Source organism: Salmo salar, chromosome 02 (assembly GCF_965601325.2).
Source record: "Salmo salar chromosome 02, fSalSal1, whole genome shotgun sequence".
Classification (NCBI taxonomy): Eukaryota; Metazoa; Chordata; class Actinopteri; order Salmoniformes; family Salmonidae; genus Salmo; species Salmo salar.
Window position 1 is genome coordinate 37460556 of NC_138292.1, and position 22934 is coordinate 37483489.

General features: G+C 42.0%; 1 protein-coding gene across 2 annotated transcripts in view; it reads right to left on the reverse strand.

The window, feature by feature from the left end:
• Positions 1 to 20005, reverse strand: part of LOC106582009 (raftlin) — a 64061-nt gene extending 44056 nt beyond the window's left edge. For both annotated transcript variants that reach the window (XM_014164651.3, XM_014164643.3), the window contains exons 1-2: positions 19623 to 20005; positions 9545 to 9711 (exon numbers count right to left, since the gene is read on the reverse strand). In XM_014164651.3, coding sequence (XP_014020126.3) covers positions 9545 to 9689 — 145 coding nt within the window. In that variant the 5' untranslated portion in view covers positions 9690 to 9711; positions 19623 to 20005. The remainder of the gene's footprint in view (positions 1 to 9544; positions 9712 to 19622) is intronic.
• Positions 20006 to 22934: the final 2929 nt, after the last annotated feature.

The following is a 22934-nucleotide window of genomic DNA, read 5'->3' on the forward strand; positions in this document are numbered from 1 at the left end:
TCAGCACAACCACACATAAGCCTATAAAAGAGTGGAAAAGCACAAAGAGTTAATCAAAAGCACCCTCTTTAAATGTCTAAACTCTGTACGTTACGACGGCTAAATGAAAAGGCGCTCGGCGACTTGATGGAGGGAAAATGACCTGTAATTTGTGCAGCTAGTAAAAAGGTTTATAAATAGGAAAAAAGGTCTCTCTGGAATTAAGTCTCTCCCTCCATCAGATTTGCTTGACAGGAAGTCTCCGAAGCGAGTTTTCTGAGAAAGTAGATCCGTTGACAGCCCTGTTGCTTGGAGACGGGCAGCTCTTGAGACAAGCAGTGTTAAATGAGCAGGCGTTCATCAATGCCCATATGAATCCATTGACGACATTCAGCGGTGCCCCACAGCAGACCTGGGTTCAAATAGCATTCTGAATCTTTCAAATACTTCAGCTGTGTTTGAGAGAGGTTGCCTGGTGCAATTGAACCAATCGAAGAAAAAAATCCCAAAAGTGAAAAACCTGCCCACCTGGCACTCCGGGCAGGATCAAGTAAACACTCAAGATCTCAAATACTATTTGAACCAAAGTCTGGCACCACAACAGTACATGAGTTTCTCCTTCCTCCCTTTAGGTTGGAGTCCATTTCCATAACATTTTCTGACATTAGGGTTCCATTGAAAGAAGCCACACTTGAATAAGAGAAGCGTTCGATGCAAATTGATTGTAAGATCCAAAATTAGAATTGTAAAATATGGAGATTAGAATTTGACAAAGTAGCTTGTGGTTAACATAAGGATTAGACCCCTTCAACAAGGATAGATTTCCATTCCTTATTTACAGGTTCCTGGCACCAAATGCATTTCTGTTTACTCTCAAGTCCATAATCTTCTTTACTTCTGTTCTTGGTTTATATAATGTATGAGACTGTTTTCCTAAGAAGTAATACTCTCACAGCTGGAGCTGTGGTCGTTGGTATCCCTCCCCAAAACAGTCTTAGAGAGGGCTCATCTATAATGCCTACCGTCTGGGTTTGTACTGTATGTATAAATCACCACCACTATGACTATGGGGATCATATCTTTCCACGTCGTGAAAGATTGCACTGTTTGAGAGAGATACTGTAAAGGCTGTATGGGAGGTCTGTCTATCTGTTGGTGTTGGAGGTTGTGTGTGTGTGTCTGTGTTTCTGTATTGTACGTGTGTGGAAGGGGGTACCCACATTGATAATGACATGCCAACAGCCCTAGGCCCCCGGCATTCCTCTGGGATCACCAGTTTCAACATCTCACGTAGTGCCCTTCGTGCCTCCATTGTTTTTACGGAAGAGTACACAGGGTACGGAGAACCACCACCACAACTCAATACCTCAATATGCCTAGTTAAATAAAAGGTCAAAAATGTTTAAAATAATAACCCAAATGGAGTAGAACACCTCAGTGCAGTAGTATTGAATCTACTGGTATACCTCAGGGCTCAGTACAAGCCCCATCTCAAAGGCTGTGAACTTGAATATGTTCGATGATAAAATATGGCAGCCTAACACTATCAATGAGGTGTTACATGTTTTTCAGCTAAGTGCAGGCCTCAAGAGACCACATACAGTGCCTTCAGAAAGTATTCATACCTCTTGAATTATTCCACATTTTGTTGTGTTACAGCCTGAATTCAAAATGGATTACATGTATTTTTTTCTCCCCCACCTACATACACCCCATAACGGCAAAGTAAAACATGTTTTTAAAAATGTTTGCAAATGTACAGAAAATGAAATACAGAAATCTAATTTACATAAGTATACATCTCTGAGTCAATACATGTTAGAATCACCTTTGGCAGCGATTACAGCTGTGAGTCTTTCTGGGTAATTCTAAGAGCTTTGCACACCTAGATTGTACAATATTTTCACATTATTCTTTAAAAATGTCTTCAAGCTCTGTCAAGTTGTTGAATGATCATTAATAGACAGACATTTTCAAGGTCGTGCCATATACTTTCAAGCCTGTAACTTGGTAAGCTAGTCCAGTGTATATTTGGCTTATGTTTTAGGTTATTGTCCTGCTGAAAGGTGAATTTGTCTCCCAGTGTCTGTTGGAAAGCAGACTAAACCAGGTTTTCCTACAGTTTCTTTTTATCCTAAAAAACTCCCTAGTCATTGCCAATGACAAGCATATCCATAACATGATGCAGCTACCACCATGCTTGAAAATATGAACAGTGGTACTCGATGTGTTTTGTTGGATTTGCCCCAAAATAACGATTTGTATTCAGAAATTGCCACATTTTTTTCAGTTTTACTTTAGTGTCTTATTGCAAACAGGATGAATGTTTTGGAATATTCTGTACAGGCGTCCTTCTTTACACTCTGTAATTTAGGTTAGTATTGTGGACTAACTACAACATGGTGATCCATCCTCAGTTTTCTCCTGTCACAGCAATTCAACTCTAACTGTTTTAAAGTCACCATTGGCCTCATGGTGAAATCCCTGAGCGGTTTCCTTCCTCTCCAGCAACTGAGTTAGGAAGGACGCTTGTATCTTAGTGACTGGGTGTATTGATACATCATCCAAAGTGTAATTAATAACTTCACCATGCTCAAAGGGATATTCAACGTCTGCTTTTTTTTACCCATCTACCAATAGGTGCCTTTCTTTGCGAGGCATTGGAAAACCTACTGGTCTTTGTGGTTGAATCTGTTTTTGAAATTCACTGCTCAACTGAGGGACCTTACAGTTTGTATGTATGTGTGGGGTACAGTGATGGGGTACAGAGATGAAGTAGTCAGTCATTCAAAACATTTTACATTTACATTTTAGTCATTTAGCAGACGCTCTTATCCAGAGCGACTTACAGTAGTGAATGCATACATTTCATACACTATTATTGCGCACAGAGTATGAGTCCATGCACGTTATTATGTGACTTGTTAAGCTAATTTTACTCCTGAACTTATTTAGGCTTGCCATAACAAAGGGGTTGAATACTAATTGACTCAAGACATTTCAGCTTTTCATTTTTAATGAATTTGTGAAAATGTCTAAAAACATAATTCCACTATGAAATTATGGGGTATTGTGTGTGACACACAATCTCAATTGAGTCCATTTTAAATTCCGGTTGTAACAAAACAAAGTGGAAAAAGTCAAGGGGTGTGAATACTTTTAGAAGGCACTAAGTGTCACAACTGTATAGAGTGGATGATCCACGTCTATGTGCAGCCGGCACTGTAAAACGTGTCTGCACCTGCATACACGGTGTGAATCATCTCATTCTCTTACATAGCATTAATATATAACTCTACTCTTCCTCATATTTTCCATAGAGATGCATTAGCCGTAACATAAGTTAGGGAGGCATATTTTTATTTAACTAGGCAAGTCAGTTAAGAACAAATTCTTATTTTCAATGAATGCCTAGGAACAGTGGGTTAACTGCCTTGTTCAGGGGCAGAACGACAGATGTTTTCCTTGTCAGCTCAGGGATTCAATCCAGCAACCTTTCGGTCACTAGTCCAACGCTCTAACCACTAGGCTACCTGCCGCCCCAGGCTGGTTCCCCAGACTGAGTCTGAAGGCGCCAGTACGATACATCAAGAGATGCTATCCTAAATGAATAAACAGATACTGTATCATCCACACCCTCTTCAGTAGTCATTAACTCCTATTGCAGAAAGCCCTGTACTCACACCTCAGTCTCCCAGCAGATGGGAGCTCCACCAGACAACAGGTGGTAGATCGTCATGGAAACCATACCCGGCACTATAATGATTGAACCCATGGAAACAATGCCTGGGACCTCGCTACCAACTCAGACGTATGAGTGAAATATGAGACAGATCTGCAATAATTACAGAATGTATCTATGATCTTTATTATAATTAATTGCCTACAGTGCCTGCGGAACACCCCCATCTTTTGTTTCTAAATGACCAGAATAGATTGCTATAGACATATAGAGGATTATTATATATAATTGACGCTGTGATACCTACATACGTCACAAGCGATGTACTGAATTCTTGAAGGACAAGACCCGTGTTCCCATGAGTTATGAAATAAGTCAAATGCAGGAGAATGAGTGAAAAACATTTGAATATATGATTAAAGATAACAGATACAGATGACTGGTGCTACGTACAATTGACAGTTTACACAGGATGAGAGACAGGCTCTCGGAGAAAGCGCACACAACCAGTGTGTGTTGGTGAGGTGGGCTCAAACCTTGACATGACTATTTAGAGAAGACATTTTGTCAATACCATAGTTTCCTTCTGTGTGGTTTTCCGAGAACCTAGATAGCCCAACGGAGTCGAATGAACCCCGTTTAGCAAACATTTTCCCAAGTATGTCGATCGCTGAGGATGAGTCATTAGTGGGTAGGCTACTCTATTCCGTTATTGATGCTGAGTCCTTCAGGTTTATTTGAGGGTTGATAATTCCTCAGTGGAGTCTTGTGTTGGTTCTCACAGCAGAAATCTGAAGAGAACTCCTCCCCCCATATCTACATCGATCTAATGAGATATAACTTCAAATATGCTTTTGAAAAGTCAGACTATTCATAACATGCCAGCTCAGAGGAGTTCAAACAGCTCCAGAATGTCTGAAGCTCTACATTTGGTGGTTCATGGGAGAGAATGGCTGTAGGATAAGCAGTAAGTAGCATGGCAGTCTCGAGCTGTGCATGTCAATTATTAAGCAACATTTTTTGAATGACACCTGGAATCCCACTAACTGAATGAGAATGAAGATGAATGAAAAACAACTGTACATGTTCAGCTCTGTCATTTAAGTGTGCACATGCATACACTCTCAGTACATTCTGTATCTTGTCATTCCAATTGAAAGCTTTCACAGAAAACCAATGGTCTCATGAACCTTGAGATGAACATTCAACCAAGACTTTCTTTGAAAACAGAAATGTTCAAACCTAGCTGTCAGGAAGTGAGGTCAATATTCTCCAGAATGAGGACACTTCCTGTGAACGGTGAGCAACAACCCAATGCCTTCTTTATAAAGTCCAAAAATAGCCCTGAGAGGATACAATTTATCCTCTTTTTACAGCAGACAAATATCTTTGTTCCTCATTTGGGTTGTGTGAAGGCTGGGACAGAGGTGTTTCGTTAACATTGAGCTTGTTTACTCCTCTGCTAGCTATGCCTAGATTGCATTTCAACACAATCAATACTGTCATATTGGATCAGAGCAACAGGACAATAAAACCCAATAAAGCTGTGAGGGGGCGTATAGGAGGTATTGTGTATCAGAGTAGCGGGAAGAGGATGGAAGCTAGGATAGAAAATGGGGTTGGTAAAAACAGGCACTCAAACACACACTCTTACAATATATATATATACACACACACACACATAAACACATAATGCACACAGACCCCACACTCAGAAATCCCCACACATATCTAGAGAGAGAAAGAGAACTCTCCTGAAAGCTAAATAAGACAGGTTTATATCTGGGCTACCAGTAAAACCAAATCATGAACAGATTATTTGCCTCCACGAAGGAGAAGGAACATAATTGTCTGTACACATATTTCACATAGCAAATGAGGTTCCGTTCACCACAGAAGACAGACCCTTAGAAACAGTATTTGCAGAATAAGAAGAATTTCCTCCTGTAGAATCAAGGCTAATCTCAAACATATTGCCTCAGACACAGGCTCAGATATAGGATGTAGAGAGAGAGAGTGAGAGGGGGAGAGGAAGGAAATGTACAGAAATCTGCGTTTCCTGTTGATGAAAACGTTGTCAGCAGTTGCTCTTGTTTGAAGCCTAATGATTAGGAACCTGCTGAGTTTTACAATGTCAGACTTTTTAATGCTGCTCCAACACATTTTCTTTTCAAAACAATAGGCTGGTATTCGACTGCTTGAGCGGTCCAAAGCAAGAGTAAGGAACATTCAGCACTACATAGTAGCAATCATCTGTTGCTGTATGGACACCTGTACACTTATGCCTCCTGTGTCGAGAAACCTCAAAAGGTATTTACATGTGAAGTATTTACAGAATAGTTAAACTTACAGTTTATGACATACACTGAGTGTACAAAACATTATGAACACCTGCTCTTTCCATGACATAGACTGACCAGGTGAATGCTATGATCCCTTGTAATTTGCAATTTGTTAAATCCACTTCAATCAGTGTAGATTAAGGGGAGGTGACAGGTTAAATAGGGATTTTAAAGCCTTGAGACAACTGAGACATGGATTGTGTATGTGTGCCATTCAGAGGGTTAATGGGCTAGACAAAATATTTAAGTGCCTATGAACGGGCTATGGTAGTAGGTGGCAAGCGCACCGGTTTGCGTCAAGAACTGCAACGCTGCTGGGTTTTTCATGCTCAACAGTTTCCTGTGTGGATCAAGAATGGTCTACCACCCAAAGGACATCCAGCCAACTTGACACAACTGTGGGAAGCATTTGCATCAACATGGGCCAGCATCCCTGTGGAACACTTTCGACACCTTGTAGAGTCCATGCCCCGCTGAGTTGAAGCTGTTCTGAGGGCAACAGGAGGGTGCAACTCAATATTAGGAAGGTGTTCTTCATGTTTCGTACACTCAGTGTATTTGGTTACCGAGATTCAACTTGCTACCCAAAGCCATCCGTGGTTCATTGATTGATAGAGTATGCTAATCCGACCATTAACACCAGAGGTTTCCATCGCTATCATCTACATTCACACTTTAAGGCGGATGTGCATCCTACATGTGCATGTCTTGGAATAGAAAATATCCATAATCATTAGGCCTACAGGCTCATTCATTTGTTATACCTCTAATGTTACGGTTAGGGGGTATAAAGTCATCTGATCCTAGATCTGTGGTTGGTGTCAACTTCTACCCTAAGCGTGTCTTTTCTGTTTCTACATTATAAACAATATGTTGGATGGAATCGAGCCATGCAAACACCTCACCCATGCAGTGAGAATATAATGGAAATCTAATGTAAAACCTGATGACCGTGAATTCACTTCAATGTCGTTTCCCCGAGAACCGACCGCGGTTCAATTCTCCCTCTCGGAGTGGTGAACTGGGATAAATTCTGGCTCCCAGCATCCAGGGGTTAATCTCCACTCAGAACACACTACGGTGTTCAAAAATTCCACTGACCTCTCATTTCCGTGCTCCATATTCCTGCTTCCGATCAGAGCACAGGCGGAACGCCGCTGCTTCTACACGTCAGTCACACGGAGCGGTGAGAAAAGCTTATATTAACAAGAGGACTTCAGGCTCTGGGGGTTTTGCATATAAATAATGTGTCTGGAGCCAAGATGAAATCAAATGGTGTGTGCGTGCGTGTGTGTCTGTCAGCTGGATTTGATTTCAAGACTAACATAAGTGTGTTTTCAATTTTTCATCCTCTTGACATTTTAAATATTTGAAATCACAGTTTTGGAAATAAAATACGTGCCAAGCACTCCGAGACCCTTTCTCTGTATGTACGGTGAGATGGCTTCTTTCCACACCGGTTAGCACAGCCCTCGGCTTATCCTTTCCCTATGGGGTCATGGTGTTAATATCAAATCATTCTCTGTTTCAAAGCCATTTTCTGAGGTAAATGAAATGTAGCAACATGGCCGTGTTCGTGAATGTGTGCAATAAACTGACATAAAACATGGGGTTATAGCTTGCTAGCTAAGGCTGCCTGGTATTTACAGTGGCAGTTTATTAAAAGCTCATGACACATTGCTCTTCATATCTTGGTCGGGTCTTTATGTGGTTCAACATGGCCCCCTATCATTTGGTCATTTATCTAAGGGCCGCCTTCACATATCCCCTTATTATCCTGATTCTGGAGCATTTGGTACCCTGATCCGCGCTATAAAGCATGTGTGAAACCCAAAAGATCCTGGACCTGTGTGAGTAGCGGGTCCAAGACCCAGAACCAGAGTATCAGATATTGTGACACGGCAGCGTGAGTTGTGTGGAACTTTTTTGCCCGTTGAAAACAAGCTAGCTCGCTAACGTTATGTAAAATGTGCATCTTGAAACTGTTATTTTCAGGTCTTGTGAAAGCAAAACGCATTCTGTAGAACTCTTACCAAATGCTCCAGGACACCGAACCAGGGTACCAAATTTCATATGTGAAAACCCCCTAAAAGTAACTGGCGGCGCTATATGCTCACTGTTTTAGAGATACATTGAGCTATGGACATGATTGGAAACAAATAAACAAGAACATTTAAATCTTCCTAATGTCCTAATTTTCTCCTCAATTCTCATAGTTATCTAAACGATTTGATTAGTTGAAAGAGTTTTGTTAGAGCCTGTTGCTGAGACCAAAACACTTTTTAGAACAATAAAGCATGAACCTGGATACACAGAGGCCACATTTACATTACAACTTGGAATAAACAGGCTAGTTAGTATATACAGCCATGAGTACGTATAGTGCACTTCTGTGATCATATTAAATGTTGTGTATTTTCTAGGAAACAGCACTAACAGTGGCAGGAACAGTGGAACTTACCTGTAGCCTAGTCACATGCCTGGTACAATAGAATTACATACAGTAAGTTATCCCCCAACAGTTACCCTGGAAAACTGTTTCGGTAATGTAAGGATTTTCAGACAGTCCCAAACACTACAGGGACGCAACTACAGACTCAATATAGTCCTAGGAGACAAACAGGCACAGCTTTAAAAAAAAGAGCGAGGCAGAGAACTGAGAAAGAGCGAGAGAGACTGACAGACACAGTGGGAGAGCAAGAGCGCGGGAGAGACAGAGAAAGAGAGAGAGACGCACGCATACAGCCCCAGACACCCAGATGGTGTATCTTAGTACCCATTCTCTCCCCGTCAGAGTGACTCGCTAATGGACTGTCACGGGCGACGCACAGCACACTACATCTCCCAGCTTCTCCCAGCTCCAGAGGACTGCATCTCCCACCAGCCCACCCCCATTCATACTGTTTGAACTGTAACTTCTCTTGAAGGGAAATAAAAGTGATGCCTATATTTAGCCCCAGCTTCCATAGGTCCCGCCCCTGAGCAATGAGCAGAGCAGGTCTCAGGAAGCAACACCCACCTTGCATCTCATAAACACCTCAAATTGCAACAAGAAAGGCCTCTGTTGCCTGGGGGTGTGTGAGGGAGTCTATTATGGTGGGGAAATGTATTTCCATCTAACGATGTGAGAGGTGGAGAACGTGTTCTGTGGTTGTCAGTTTTATGTCTGGTACTGAACTTAAACAATATATATATATTTTTTTAACCTTTATTTAAGTAGGCAAGTCAGTTAAGAACAAATCCTTATTTACAATGACGGCCTAGGAACAGTGGGTTAACTGCCTTGTTCAGGGGCAGAACGACAGATTTGTACCTTGTCAGCTCGGGGATTCGATCTAGCAACCTTTCGTTTACTGGCCCAATGCTCTAACCACTAGGCTACCTGCCACCCCTAATAATATGATAGTTAGGGATATCTTTGGTGTGTAAAAAGAGAGTTGGAGAACATTATAATTTTGTATTCTTACTGTAACAGTGACTAATACATTTTCAAATGGCTTAGAAATAACCAGTAAATTCTCTGAAAAGTTGCATGTCTTACCGCCTTTCCCTACGAGGAAGTCAACGTATTGGTATGTGTAGGCTACGCCAACCTTGGTCTCCACCTGTGGTCTCTTCAGGGTGGAGTAGATCTTCCCTGGACTGCTCTCCTCGGATGGCTTCAGCTTCCTCAGTCCACAGCCCATCTCCCCAGAGTGTGTATGGACCCTACATAGGGAATAGATGGGGCAGAATGAGGTTCTGTAAGAATCTGTGTGTGTGTGTGTGTGTGTGTGTGTGTGTATGTGTGTAATAATAATAATAACAATAATATTAATAATGTGGGTTCTTATATTTGTCCTATTTCACACATGTACTAGTGTTAATTAATACACGTGTGAATTGGAAATGTGTTTTTTTGCATATCCCAACTCCCCCTGAGACACCCTCGAAGAGTGGGGTCATGGCCAGGGTCTGCTATCACCTTGTTGGCTCAGATTTAAACTAGCAACCTTTTGGTTACTAGCCCAATGCTCTAACTGCTAGGCTACCTGATACCCGTGTGTGTGTGAAACTGGACACCAGTCCCCAAAGCATAGAACATGTCCAATTTAGGGAGAGATGGATTAATCTCTCGATCACACACACACCCCTCACGTACGGGGCCCCAAGGGAGTCTCAGAGGGAAAACCAATAAAGAAAAACATGCTGGATAAGTGGCTCCAAATAAATAAATAAATAAATAAAAAGGGCATAAATGAGCTTGATTTTTCATGGGTTCCGGAGCCCTCTTTCCCTGGGGGACAAATTAACAGAGACAACCATGAAAGACTACGGGAAAGAGCCTCTAAAGAGCCTGTGCACCGGGCGTCACCCAAATTGCTTGTGACAGTGGTGCTGCATCTCCATTGGCTCAGGCTGGCACAGGTAATATCCCATTGTACTCTGCTGATTAAACCCGGGAGGGTGGGATGGTGGTCCAGGGGGCACCGGCCCCCCAGCTGATGAGGAACGCACTTTATTATGTTCCCCTCTAATTATACACCGTTCCGGGCTCCGCCTGCGTACTAATCCAAGAGGCCGTGGTGGAGATAGGAGGGGGGGGGGGGGGGGGTGAACCGGTGCTCTGTTAATGAGGTGAGCAGGAAGAATGAAAAGGTGAGAATCAATCAAGGGAAAAAGAGGAAATGGGTAGCGGGTTGGAGATTGTTCGTTAGAGAGACGAGTTAGGTAATGCATGGCAAGTAGAGTCTGGAGAGAGAGGCCACTGTAATTAGACCCTGTTGAATAGAAGTGACAAGAAGGGGGAGATGGCAGAGATTCAAACGTGTTGTGGAAGACAGTGGCTCTCATGACAACACCTACATAGATATCCGTGTTTGTATTATGGAACGAAATGTGCATATCATCTATAATCTTCATGTCTCTTTTTGATCAATTTCATGAGTGTGCATAAAATGTATAATTTATAACATTACAAGCAATGGCTTTCAAGTCAATACAAGCAGCGGCATACTGCAGTTTTATAGACCATCTCATACTATTCTACAAATGTTGCAATGAGGCTGAGAGAATTTAGCATTTTTTAAGCAAATGTCCTGCTATTCTACACATTTTGCCATGAGTCAGAGAATTCAGCAGTTTTACAGCTTATTTCCTGTCATTCTAAACCATTTTGCCATGGCTTATGACCTGCCTTGCGGGGGCTGCAGGGCGTGTAGTACGCCAGTGAATACAAGGAACAGGATCTGATGTTTTGTATTTTTGAAAATATGTTTCAAAGACGTTTTAAAATTAGATTTAAATGTTTAAAATAGAGCTCAGTGAGTCATCTCTGGGAATTGTGTAATTTCTGCCTCAGTTCTCAAATCAAGAGCACACATTTCAAAGCCAAAAGAAACAAAAAAAAAAACTGATCTTCCCTAAAAGTGTTCAATTTCTCCTAAACAGCCCCCCAGGACTGGACTAAAGCAACTCGGCTCAATGACATCAACATTTTTCTGTCATCAAAGAAAACAGGCAAATACTACAGTAAAATATCCATAGTTTTTAATATTCTCTCTTTCACCTCAGATGTGCTCTGCTCTGTTTAAGTTCCAGTGAACTCCGGAGAGAGGCTCCACGATGTAGTGTACAGGAGAGGCAGAAGTCTGAACAAAAGTATAAGAGAGAAAAACAATGGGCTGAACATTTTAGAAAAACGGAGGGGCTCTTATTTGTATAGCTCCTGGAGGCCGACGGGGGGAGCGAGGCGAGGCCGGGTATTTTTAGAGTTGACAGCGGAAGTGTGAGATGTTTATGATTTTCAGAGTGACTGTTTTCCCTCTCAAACTTATCCTCAGTCGAGGTGCATGTTCTGAGCACGCTCTGTCTGAGCTCTGACTCCACAGGCCCGCTTTGGTTAATCTCCTCTGAGTTTTAGACTGACAGCGAGGGAGTTTGGGTTACACCAACAGTCTAAACAGAAAAACAGAAAGGCATTGATCCTTTGCTGAATTAGTAACGATCGGTTCACCGTTTCTTTCCTTCTTTTGTTTGGAGTTAATGTCATTTGAGGTTTTAATCGATAAGACTTTGTAAGGCAAGATGTTAGAAGTCAAAGGGGTTTGTTGTTACAGGTTGTACTTTTATAGGACAGATATATACTGAACAAAATATAAACGCAACCTGCAACAATTTCAATGATTTTACAGTTCATGTAAGGAAATCAGTCAACTAAAATAAATTCATTAGGCCCTAAGCTATGGATTTCACATGACCGGGAATACATATGCATCTGTTGGTCACAGATACCTTAATAAAAAAAAGATAGGGGCGTGGATCAGAAAACCAGTCATTATATGGTGTGACCACCATTTGTTTCATACAGCGCATCTCCTTGGCATAGAGTTGATCAGGCTGTTGATTGTGGTCTGGAACACGCTGTGGTAAATGTCGATCCAGAGCATCCCAAACATGCTAAATGGGTGACATGTCTGGTGAGTATGCAGACCATAAAATAATTGGAGTGATGGCGGCAGATATATGGCACGACAATGGGCCTTGGGATCTTGTCACCGTACCTCTGTGCATTCAAATTGCCATCGATAAAATGCAATTGTGTTCATTGTCCGTAGCTTATGCCTGCCTATACCATAACCCCACCTCCATCATTGGACACTCTGATCACAACGTTGACATCAGCAAATATCGCTGGCTCACACCACGCCATACTGCCAACTGCCCGGTACAGTTGAAACCGGGATTCATCCACAAAGAGCACACTTCTCCAGCATGCCAGTGGCTATCGATGGTGAGGAGTTGCCCACTGCAGTCAGGTCAAGACCCTGGTGAGGAAGATGTGCACGCAGTTGAGCTTCCCTGAGACGGTTTCTGACAGTTTGAGCAGAAATTATTTGGTTATGCAAACCAACAGTTTCATCAGCTGTCCGGGTGGCTGGTCTCAGACCATGCATTGTTGGTTAAGGTCTTGTAAGTAAACATTGCACAGTAAGGTCTACACCAGGGTCCAGTCCTCGAGGGCCTGATTTGTGTCACAGTTTTTCCCCAGGCCCAGCTAACACACCTGATTCCAGTAATCACCTAATCATGATCTTCAATTTAGAATGCAATTTGATTAAATCAGCTGCGTTTGCTATGGACGGTGAAAAAGTGTGACACCAATCAGGCCCCCGAGGCCTGAAGTTTCCCACCCCTGATCTACACCTTCGGCGCATGTGACAAATAAAATTTGATACAAAGAAGCCGGATGTGGAGGTCCTGGGCTGGCGTGGTTACACATGGTCTGCGGTTGTGAGGCCGGTTGGACGTACTGCCAAATTCTATAAAACGACATTGAGGCGGCTTACGGAAGAGAAATGAACATTCAATTATCTGGCAACAGCTCTGGTGGACATTTCTGCAGTCAGCAAGCCAATTGCACACTCCCTAAAAACTTGAGACATCTGTGGCATTGTGTTGTGTGACAAAACTGCACATTTTAGAGTGGCCTTTTATTGTCCCCAGCACAAGGTGCACCTGTGTAATGATCATGCTGTTTGATCAGCTTCTTGATATGTCACACCTGTCAGGTGGATGGATTATCTTAGCAAAGGATAAACACTCACTAACAGGGAAATAAGCTTTTTGTGCGTATGGAACATTTCTAGGATATTTTATTTCAGCTCATGAAACATGGGACCAACACTTTACATGTTGTATTTATATTTTTGTTCAGTGTAGAAGGTCACGTTTGTTAGCCATGAACCTGTTTGGTTCCTAAACGGACCTATTTTGTATCTTCTACCCAATTTCAGCCTCACAAGATACTTTTCATGTACACATGGATGTTGTATTGTAAATATGTGATAGTGGAGCACTGGCCTGAGAGAAACACACTAAATGTATTGGGTAAAGTGTTATGAAATGTAATTTTTTAACTGTATGTAGTTGTCTTAATGGTGCTGGACCCCAGGAAGAGTAACTGCTGCCAAGACAGCAGCTAAGATGGATCCTTAATAAATATCAAATTCAATAGTTAAACATCCTTCATAACCACCAGCTTCTCCACAGTTGCTTAGCACAGGATTTATGTTATATCTGCATGGGAGGAAACATCTTACATGAGCTAATAATGTATGATGATTCTGTAAAAAACTATTTGGTTGGATATTGCCAAATATGGTCAACAAAATAACAAGAGTGATGATTCATTGTCTTTCCATAATGCTATCTAATAATAAAATAATTTGTCTTCTTGGAAGTGTCATATAAAGATACAAATCTTGAGGACAAAGCTCAGCTTGTTATGAAAAGATCTCTTTGGACAAGAAAGGATTAGAGCAGTGGTCACCAACCGGTCGATCGGATTCTAAGTTGATCACCAAACATTTCTGTAAAAGACCCAACTCTAAAGCCTTGTGTTCCTATTTTCTACATGTGTTTTGCGCCGTTGCCGGTAGGCGCACAGTGATTCAGCAGCCCTAGTGCCGGGAAGTCTGAAGGTAGAAATCAAGTGCACCTATAGACCTAATCGCTGACCAATCAGATAGCTCAGATAACTGTGTCTGCACAGTTTCCTCGAGCCATAGACTGTAAAAAGAAGCCTCGAACAAGCAGCAAAGTTGGTACTCTTGAGATTTCAAAACTTTCAAAACCAACAAATACAGCAAAGAGCTGCTGACTAAGTTCATGTTTATTCAGCACTGTCAAAACTTTGTTCAACACTTTTGTCACATGCGCGTGTTCCATACTTCCACTCATGCTACAACCAGCACTGCAGCTGCAATGAATGAGTATAATGTTAGAAAAGTGTTCCAATAAGCTTGTGTTGTTATTATTAGCGGCTTGTTGTTTTTAATACGAGGAATATTTCACTTTCTCTGGTCATAGGAATAACATGAATTGGTGTATGAGGCAAAAATAATGCAGTGTGGACTTGAGTTTCGCCATCAGCTGGAAGACTGTCTCCTTTTCTCAGTGGAGGGATGGAGAGCAGAGGTCGATGAGTCGGGTGAGGCAGCATCACCGCTGCTCCTTCCCTCCCTCCCCTCAGACTGACCTTCAGTCCAGTAATTAAAAAAATATTAAAAAATATAAACAAATGATCATGCTCACTTTGCTGTGCCTCATAAGTAACACAACAAATGATCTACTACCAGTGTGATCATATACCTAATTTTAAATATCATTCCAAAATGGTCTGAGAAGAACAACATTGGCAGGGTAATTCAAGCATAGCCAATATGCAGTGACAATGTATTGGGCCTATAGCTTACTGCACAAACCTCAATGCTACAGAACTGTTTTAATTGGGTAATGTTGCATAGGCTTACATTATTTAAGTCATGTTTAAAAAAAAAATTATCTGAGTGGTAGATCTCGGCTTGTATTTTGACTTAGAAAGTGATCTTGACTCAGAAAAGGTTGGTGACCACTGGATTTGAGGAAGAGTTAGCCATCTCCAAACTTAAAGGGGGGCTGAACTTCCTGATTTGGCCTTGTTTTTCAGCTTGGTCATTAAGAAATGCAGTGAAGGCAAACAAGAGTTGTCTTGGGGGGGGTGTCTCTTCTGTGTTTGTTCGCATGTGGCAAGTTTATGTACATTCACTCTGCCAAAACACTGCACAGTTAGTCACTCATCCGTCTAAATAACTTGAAATAGTCTAATCAGGTCTTCTGTCTTGAAGTCGCCTAGGCTAGCTAGTGCTAGCTAACTTCTTTCGCCAATTAGCTTCAGCCGGCTGGTTTGCAACTGTGGCAAAGTTGACATTGGACAGCCTAGCTCTGGGGCTAGTTAGGGACTGTCAATAACTTACGCAATGCAAATGGTACAATATTTTAATGTTGCAAATATTTTAGTTCTCATTAAATGCTTTCAATTTTTGTATTTCTAAAATGTATAGTTGACATTTTAAAATATTGTCCCATGTACAGTAAATTGGGTAATTTACTACGGGTCCCTAACTAGCCCCATAGGGATATCGAACGTCAAACCAAATTGACCAAGGGCATTACGATCAGATCACATGCAGCTGTGCCTCAAAATGATGATTACTTGGGTGCTGCCAGCTGTGGGCAGGGTTGAAATGTATCCAACCCAAAGGAGATTGACAGTACCCTTCATTCCATGACGTACCAATTTTTTCCTATCATCTCACAAATCTCTGTTTTGGACGAGACTGACTTTACGACCAAAATGATCCCATTTACACTTTGTAGTCAATTTTCACAATCAAATAAATGTTTGACTCCCATCGATGCCACATAGGCAGTTTCCAAGTTGCTTTTCAGGGGCAGTCGCTCTTTAAAACACGGCCATCTCTTACATTGCCCCCGTCTCTGCCCCCGGACTTCTGCCTGTGTCTACCACATTAACTCCGATTACACCGGTTCTTCAATGTGACAAATAAAGCAGTTCTTGCACAAGGCACAGTTTCCTGGCAGCTGTTGTGTTGTCCACTCAGGAGGGAGAGTGCTCTCAGGGGCCCGGAGAAGGGCCATTCCCTGTTTGGACATCCTTCCTTCCTTGGCTCCTCACCTGGGCAGGACAGTGACAAGGAGGATAGGAGCAAGGGGCCCAACAGAGGAAAAACAGAGGTGGGCTGGGATTTAGGTTGTGTTGGTGACCATACTACAACAACAAAAACAATTAGACCAGTGGTAATATTACATAGCTTGAAAGCCCTGTAGTTAAGATGAAAACAATGACCATAACGTATTCCCAAATACTGGGCCTTCTCTGAAAACTGGAATACCTTTTTTGAAAACCCACAGCTAGACACAGTTTATTACATTCAATTGAAATCTCCAAGGACAAGACATAATGACACATATAAAGAAAGAGCCTTGCTGAAAGATGAGGGGAGATAAGTGCTGGTAAAAACAGAGCGTAGTAAACAAGCGTCTGCTTGAGCCTCTCCAGTGCTTCAAGGCTGAGTGTCCTGGTTGGCCCGGTGGTTGGTTCTCCCTGGTTCCAGCCAAGCCATCCCTCTATCGTCTCAAGGCCTGGGCACAGCCGGCTACACATGCTGCACCCAGACACACATACTGTAGGGAGCTATTGCCATGGGAACCAGCCCCTTTAGAACTACTTCCCCTCTCAGGAGAATAATAGACACCAATATCTCTATTTTCCTCTCTCCAAGGGCTAAGCTCTCATCTCTCCCTTCTCCCTTCTCTTTCTCTCACTGCCTGTAAGGTCTTCTCTCTAATTTCCTCCCAGTCTCTGACTTTCAGTTCTGTATTTTGCATTTGCTGTGTTTGACAGTCATTATCTTGATAAAGTATGTATAATCTGATCTATTCACACGGGCTTTATACAATACTCTGAACTCAACACATTTCTAAATCTATCCTGGGTAAACATAGCAAATGGATGAGTCCGATCATGGCCAAAGTGAATGGCACACAGCAAGAGGGAAAATAACTATGTGAAAGAGGAACCGCCGGTTGATAATAGAAACATGAATTATTTGGTCATATTCTATTTCTCAAAACATAGGGATAAAGATTTCAAGGAACGATTCATTGGTTTTCATGCGAACTTTCTGGAGGCAGGGCATTTTTTTTTTATTACAGCCAACTGAAGCCAAGTTTTGCTTTTCAGATACAGTATCGACAAGTCCTTGAACATCACTTGATCAATACTGCTGCAATTCTTGACCACCCAGTCAATTTTCCTTTGAGAAATACAGTATCAAAGGGGAGTTTTCTTCCTCGCTTAGCCACTGCAAAACAAGTGAATACTGGATACCACCATGTTTTCCTTCTAGCAAAGGGACTTCTCTTAATATCCATTCTTAGTCATTTAAGGCTATGCCAAAGGCTTGAATAAATTGGTCTCTTCAAAAGCTCATCCCTAAAGAAAGAAAAAGGAACAATCTTTGCCACAGATCATGTACCCAAGCATTTCAAAGGACATAGATGTGATGCTTATGCAAGAGTATAATCCACTTAGACTGTCATCGCTGTCAGGAGAAGTGCAAAGAATTACCTGTCATCTTTCAGCAAGTAATCAGGCTAAGCTGTTTACCCAAAAGGCCTAAAATACAGTGGGTAGGTACTTGTAGGGAGGCACATAGGGATAAATACGGTATGTGTGGGATTGTGTGTGTAGAATCTTTCAATATGGAAATATTATTTCAGTAATTCTCAGTTTTGGTTCTTGTTTAAACTATGTTTTATTGGAAGATAGAACTAGGTTCAAGTACTTTACTGTAAAATGCAGTAAACTTGTAGACTAGTGGTCAACGTTTTCCCTTTTCCCTCTGTGAATGTTTGCACTGTACATGCTGTGGAGAGTAGAACATCAATGAAGGTTTAAAATCAAGCAAGACTCGTCAATTCAATTCAAGCCAATTCAATTCAAATTCAACTCAGTAGCAGAGAAATCTATACACCTTGGTCCGGTAGCAAACATATGGGAACTGGATTAAAATGGAAGTTTGAACTTCAACGCAGCTGGACGACTGAAGTCAATTTTCAGAAATTCTGTAAACATGAACAACTTTATGAATCACACAATAGTGAGTTCCTACTATGTAGGCCTTATAGATTATATCAGGCGAGTATTCAATGTGACAACGTAACTATATCATGAAGCTGTTTCTGCTCCGGCTCCCTCGCTTCACCTTTTGCCCCATCTATTATTTTCTGTTTCAAATGAGGCCTACAGTATGGAGCATTTACCACAATGACTTTCCCATTCAGAGCTGGCAAGTTATATTTGGGTTGTGGCTAGTCTGATGCAGTAATTTGGGGGTTCCTGGTGAAAAGTGTTTCCCTGTGTGTGTGTGTGTGTGTGTGTGTGTGTGTGTGTGTGTGTGTGTGTGTGTGTGTGTGTGTGTGTGTGTGTGTGTGCTAGCTCGTGACCCAGCAACAATAAAGGGTTAACAGCCCAGCCCTCACAACCCACCAGCTGGTAATGATTAACAGTTCACTCAAACAGCACTCACAGAACTCTCTCTCTTCCTCACTCACTCCCTCCTCTCTCTCTTCCTCACTCCCTCTCTCTCTCTCTCTCATTCCTTCTTACTCTTCCTGTCTGTGTGCATTTCTCTCATGCCCTCTTCTTTCTCCCAACCTCTTATCCCTTCTCACATCCTTCAACTCTCTACTTTGTCCCTCCCTCACACTGGCAAACACTCTCACTCTCTCTCTCCAGTAGAGGCTAAGGTTAAATACTGTATGTCAAGCACATCTTGAATTACCATCAGGGTTCAGTGATTGGAGCCAGGTAGACATTTCTGGCATTCTCACCCCTCTGGTGCCGCACATGTGACTTCAAACCAACCAGCTCATTGATCTGCATGATTACTGCTCTGAGCATGAACGGGTGTTTATGTGTGTGTGTGTATAGGAGGAGTGTGGGTTGGTGATCAGGAGTTTCTTGTAAGACATTGCACACAAGCCAAACTTGTGGCTTGCGGCATCCCTTGACTGATACATGCATCCTCATTAATCTGCCTCTGAACGGTTGTTACGCTATAAACAACTAGAACACTAAGTTGTCTGTGACTTCTGTCCAAAGAGTTGTACAGTCTGTCTTTATCAGTGTCTTTTCCTATCGGCTACATATTTATTTTCTCAAGCCTTAAGAAATAAGGATGTAGACTAGCGGTAAACACATGCAAGTTAAAGTAGAAAGAAGAGGGAGTTACCTGATCAGAAGCTGTTGACTACAGGAGTTGGAAAGTTCGCTATTGAGATCAAGAGAAAGCCACTGGAACGGCTCCCCGAACAAACACACACATTCTACTGACAGGAGAACAGCGCAACAGTCCACGCTCAGATCCTCTGCGATTCTTCACTCAGGTCCTGCCGATACAGCTCTAACGGAGGCTTTCAGGTCAAAGAGGGGGAAAAAAGACAGCGAGAAGACATAAATCTGGATGGGATCAGTAGCTCCGCCGGCTTGTTCTATCCTCGCTAGACACTAGCTAACCGTGCGCAGCAAACACTAAGAGCGCGTGCGTTTAGGTCATGCTCAAAGTATGCATCGGCTATGTACTGCAAGCTCAGGGAAACCACATCCTGTCACATATCAACCCCCCCCCTCTCCTCTCTCTCTCCTCTCGTGATTGTCTGACCCAACCTCTGTTCGGCGCAGCCCCTCCACCCCTCTATCTTTCCCTCTCCCTCTCTTTCACTCACTCAAGGCTTCTCCGAGAGCCGCACCAGTTCCAGTCTACTGACTGAAGAATCCATCTGAGCATGTGGCTGGGGGAAAGACAGAGGGCGAAAGGGAAGGAGGGAGAAGTGGGAAATGCCAGGGAGAGAGAGCGAAATGAAGAGAGGTGAGGAAGCAAGAACGGGTGTACAAGGAGTAAAAGTGGAAAAAGAGACAGAAGGATGGAAAATAAAAATTGTAATTTAAAAGAGAGATATAATATATTATACATACTAGTATATTCCTTGAGAATTTGGTGGGGTTGACTATGGGTAGGGTACAGGGTGTGAGGATGTTTTGGTGGGTAAGTTGTGTCAGCACTTCTGTGGTGACTATACATATTTAATACGGCCCTGTCGAGGCCCCCTATAGCTGCATATGCATTATTCACACCAGTCTGTGAGAGGGACCACTGCTCTGGAGATAGGTGACTGACACAGAAACCCATGATTTTCACAGTACCGAACATTGAAGCAAAACAACACTGGAAGGTGATTGCAACATAACATGGAAGTCATTCTTCATGTAGGTGCAGTGGTGGAATAAGTACCCAATTGTCAAACTTGAGTAAAAGTAAAGATCATTTAATAGAAAAAAGTGAGTCACCCAGTAAAATATTACTTTGGTAAAAGTCTAAAAGTATTTGGTTTTTATACTTAAGTATCAACATTAAATGTTGCTAAAATATACTTAAGTATCAAAAGTAAAAGTATAAATAATTTCAAATTCCTTATAAAAACCAGATGGCACAATGTGTTTTTTATATTTACAGATAGCCAGATACTCAACAACAACACTCACTTTGCAAATAAAGCATTTGTGTTCAGTGAGTCCGCCAGATCAGAGGCAGTAGAGATGACCAGGCGTGTTCTGTTGATAAGTGTGTGAATTTGACAATTTTCCTGTCCAGCTAAGCATTCAAAATGTAACGAGTACTTTTAGGTGTCAGGTAAAATGTACGGAGTAAAAAGTACATCGTATTCTTTAGGAGTGTAGTGAAGTAAAAATAAAAGTTGTCCAAAATATAAATAGTAAAGTACAGATACCCCCAAAAACGACTGAAGTAGTACTTTAAAGCATATTTACTTAAGTACTTTACACCACTGTGCAGGTGGATGGGACAGATCAATTATGGGAGGTCAGCATCGGGTCTGCTGGGTACATGTGGGCTCTTGCATCATTGAGGAAACTATTTTCTCCTGGAGCAGCAAAAACATTGCTGGACAGTTCAGATATTGCCACCAGAATTGGCTACACACTGTTGTCTGAGTATTTTGTGTCTGAGTATTTGAGATGAAACCAATGCTTTTCCAATGGGAGTCATCAGTTAACGAATGAGATGGTCCATCTTTTGATGGCGGCGAATCGTCTGAAAATAGTTGTCTTGAGTTGTACTTTTGACGGACAATGATGTACGTCATGTACGATTCCATCCGTATTTGTGTGTCTCAGTGTGTCTCTGGCCTAATTGCTGAAATAAAGGACCAGAGGCAATGCCTTGAGAAAGATGCCATTGCCCTGGAGAAGTCAGTAGAAAAGGGGAGCTTACATTGAAGGCAGAAATCACAAGGAATCTCGCGTTTATCACAAGTGAGTCATCACATTTGAGCTGACAAATTGGCTGAGAAGCATTCCTTTGTCCAACTAGATGACAAATCGGAGTGCAAATAAAGTTGAATTTGGCATTCAAGATTCTGCTCTAAAATGTCCTTTGCGTTACTCATTGGAAATGTTATCAATAAACACATGTATTTTCCTTGCCCTGCATGCTGTGCAGATGATAGCCTCATGATTCTCTTGGTCATAACAAGCTTATGAACATGTCAGAACTCTCTCAATTGTTGTTAAAAATAGCTTGTGTTACCTTTGATCATGGCCTGACATTTGAAAACCGCATGAAAAGCATATCCATGACAGCATACTTCCATCCCAAGGAACATTTATAGAAATACATTACATACAGTTGAAGTCAGAAGTTTACATACACCTTAGCCATATACATTTAAACTCCGTTTTTCACAATTCCTGACATTTAATCCTAGTACAAAATTCCCTGTCTTAGGTCAGTTAGGATCACCACTTTATTTTAAGAATGTGAAATGTTAGAATAATAGTAGAGAATTATTTATTTCAGCTTTATTTCTTTCATCACATTCCCAGTGGGTCAGAAGTTTACATACTAATGGAGTGTATTTGGTAGCATTGCCTTTAAATTGTTTAACTTAGGTCAAACATTTCGGGTAGCCTTCCACAAGCTTCCCACAATAAGTTGGGTGAATTATGGCCCATTCCTCCTGACAAAGCTGGTGTAACTGAGTCAGGTTTGTAGGCCTCCTTGCTCGCACACGCTTATTCAGTTCTGCCCACACATTTTCTATAGGATTGAGGTCAGGGCTTTGTGATGGCCACTCCAATACCTTGACTTTGTTGCCCTTAAGCCATTTTGCCACAACTTTGGAAGTATACTTGTGGTCATTGTCCATTTGGAAGACCCATTTGCGACCAAGCTTTAACTTCCTGACTGATGTCTCAAGATGTTGCTTCAATATATCCCCATAATTTTCCTCCCTCATGAAGCCATCTATTTTGTGAAGTGCACTAGTCCCTCCTGCAGCAAAGCACCCCCACAACATGATGCTGCCACCCCTGTGCTTCACGGTTGGGATGGTGTTCTTCGGCTTGCAAGCCTCCCCCTTTTTCCTCCAAACATAACGATGGTCATTATGGCCAAACAGTTCCATTTTTGTTTCATCAGACCAGAGGACATTTCTCCAAAAAGTACAATTTTTGTCCCCATGTGCAG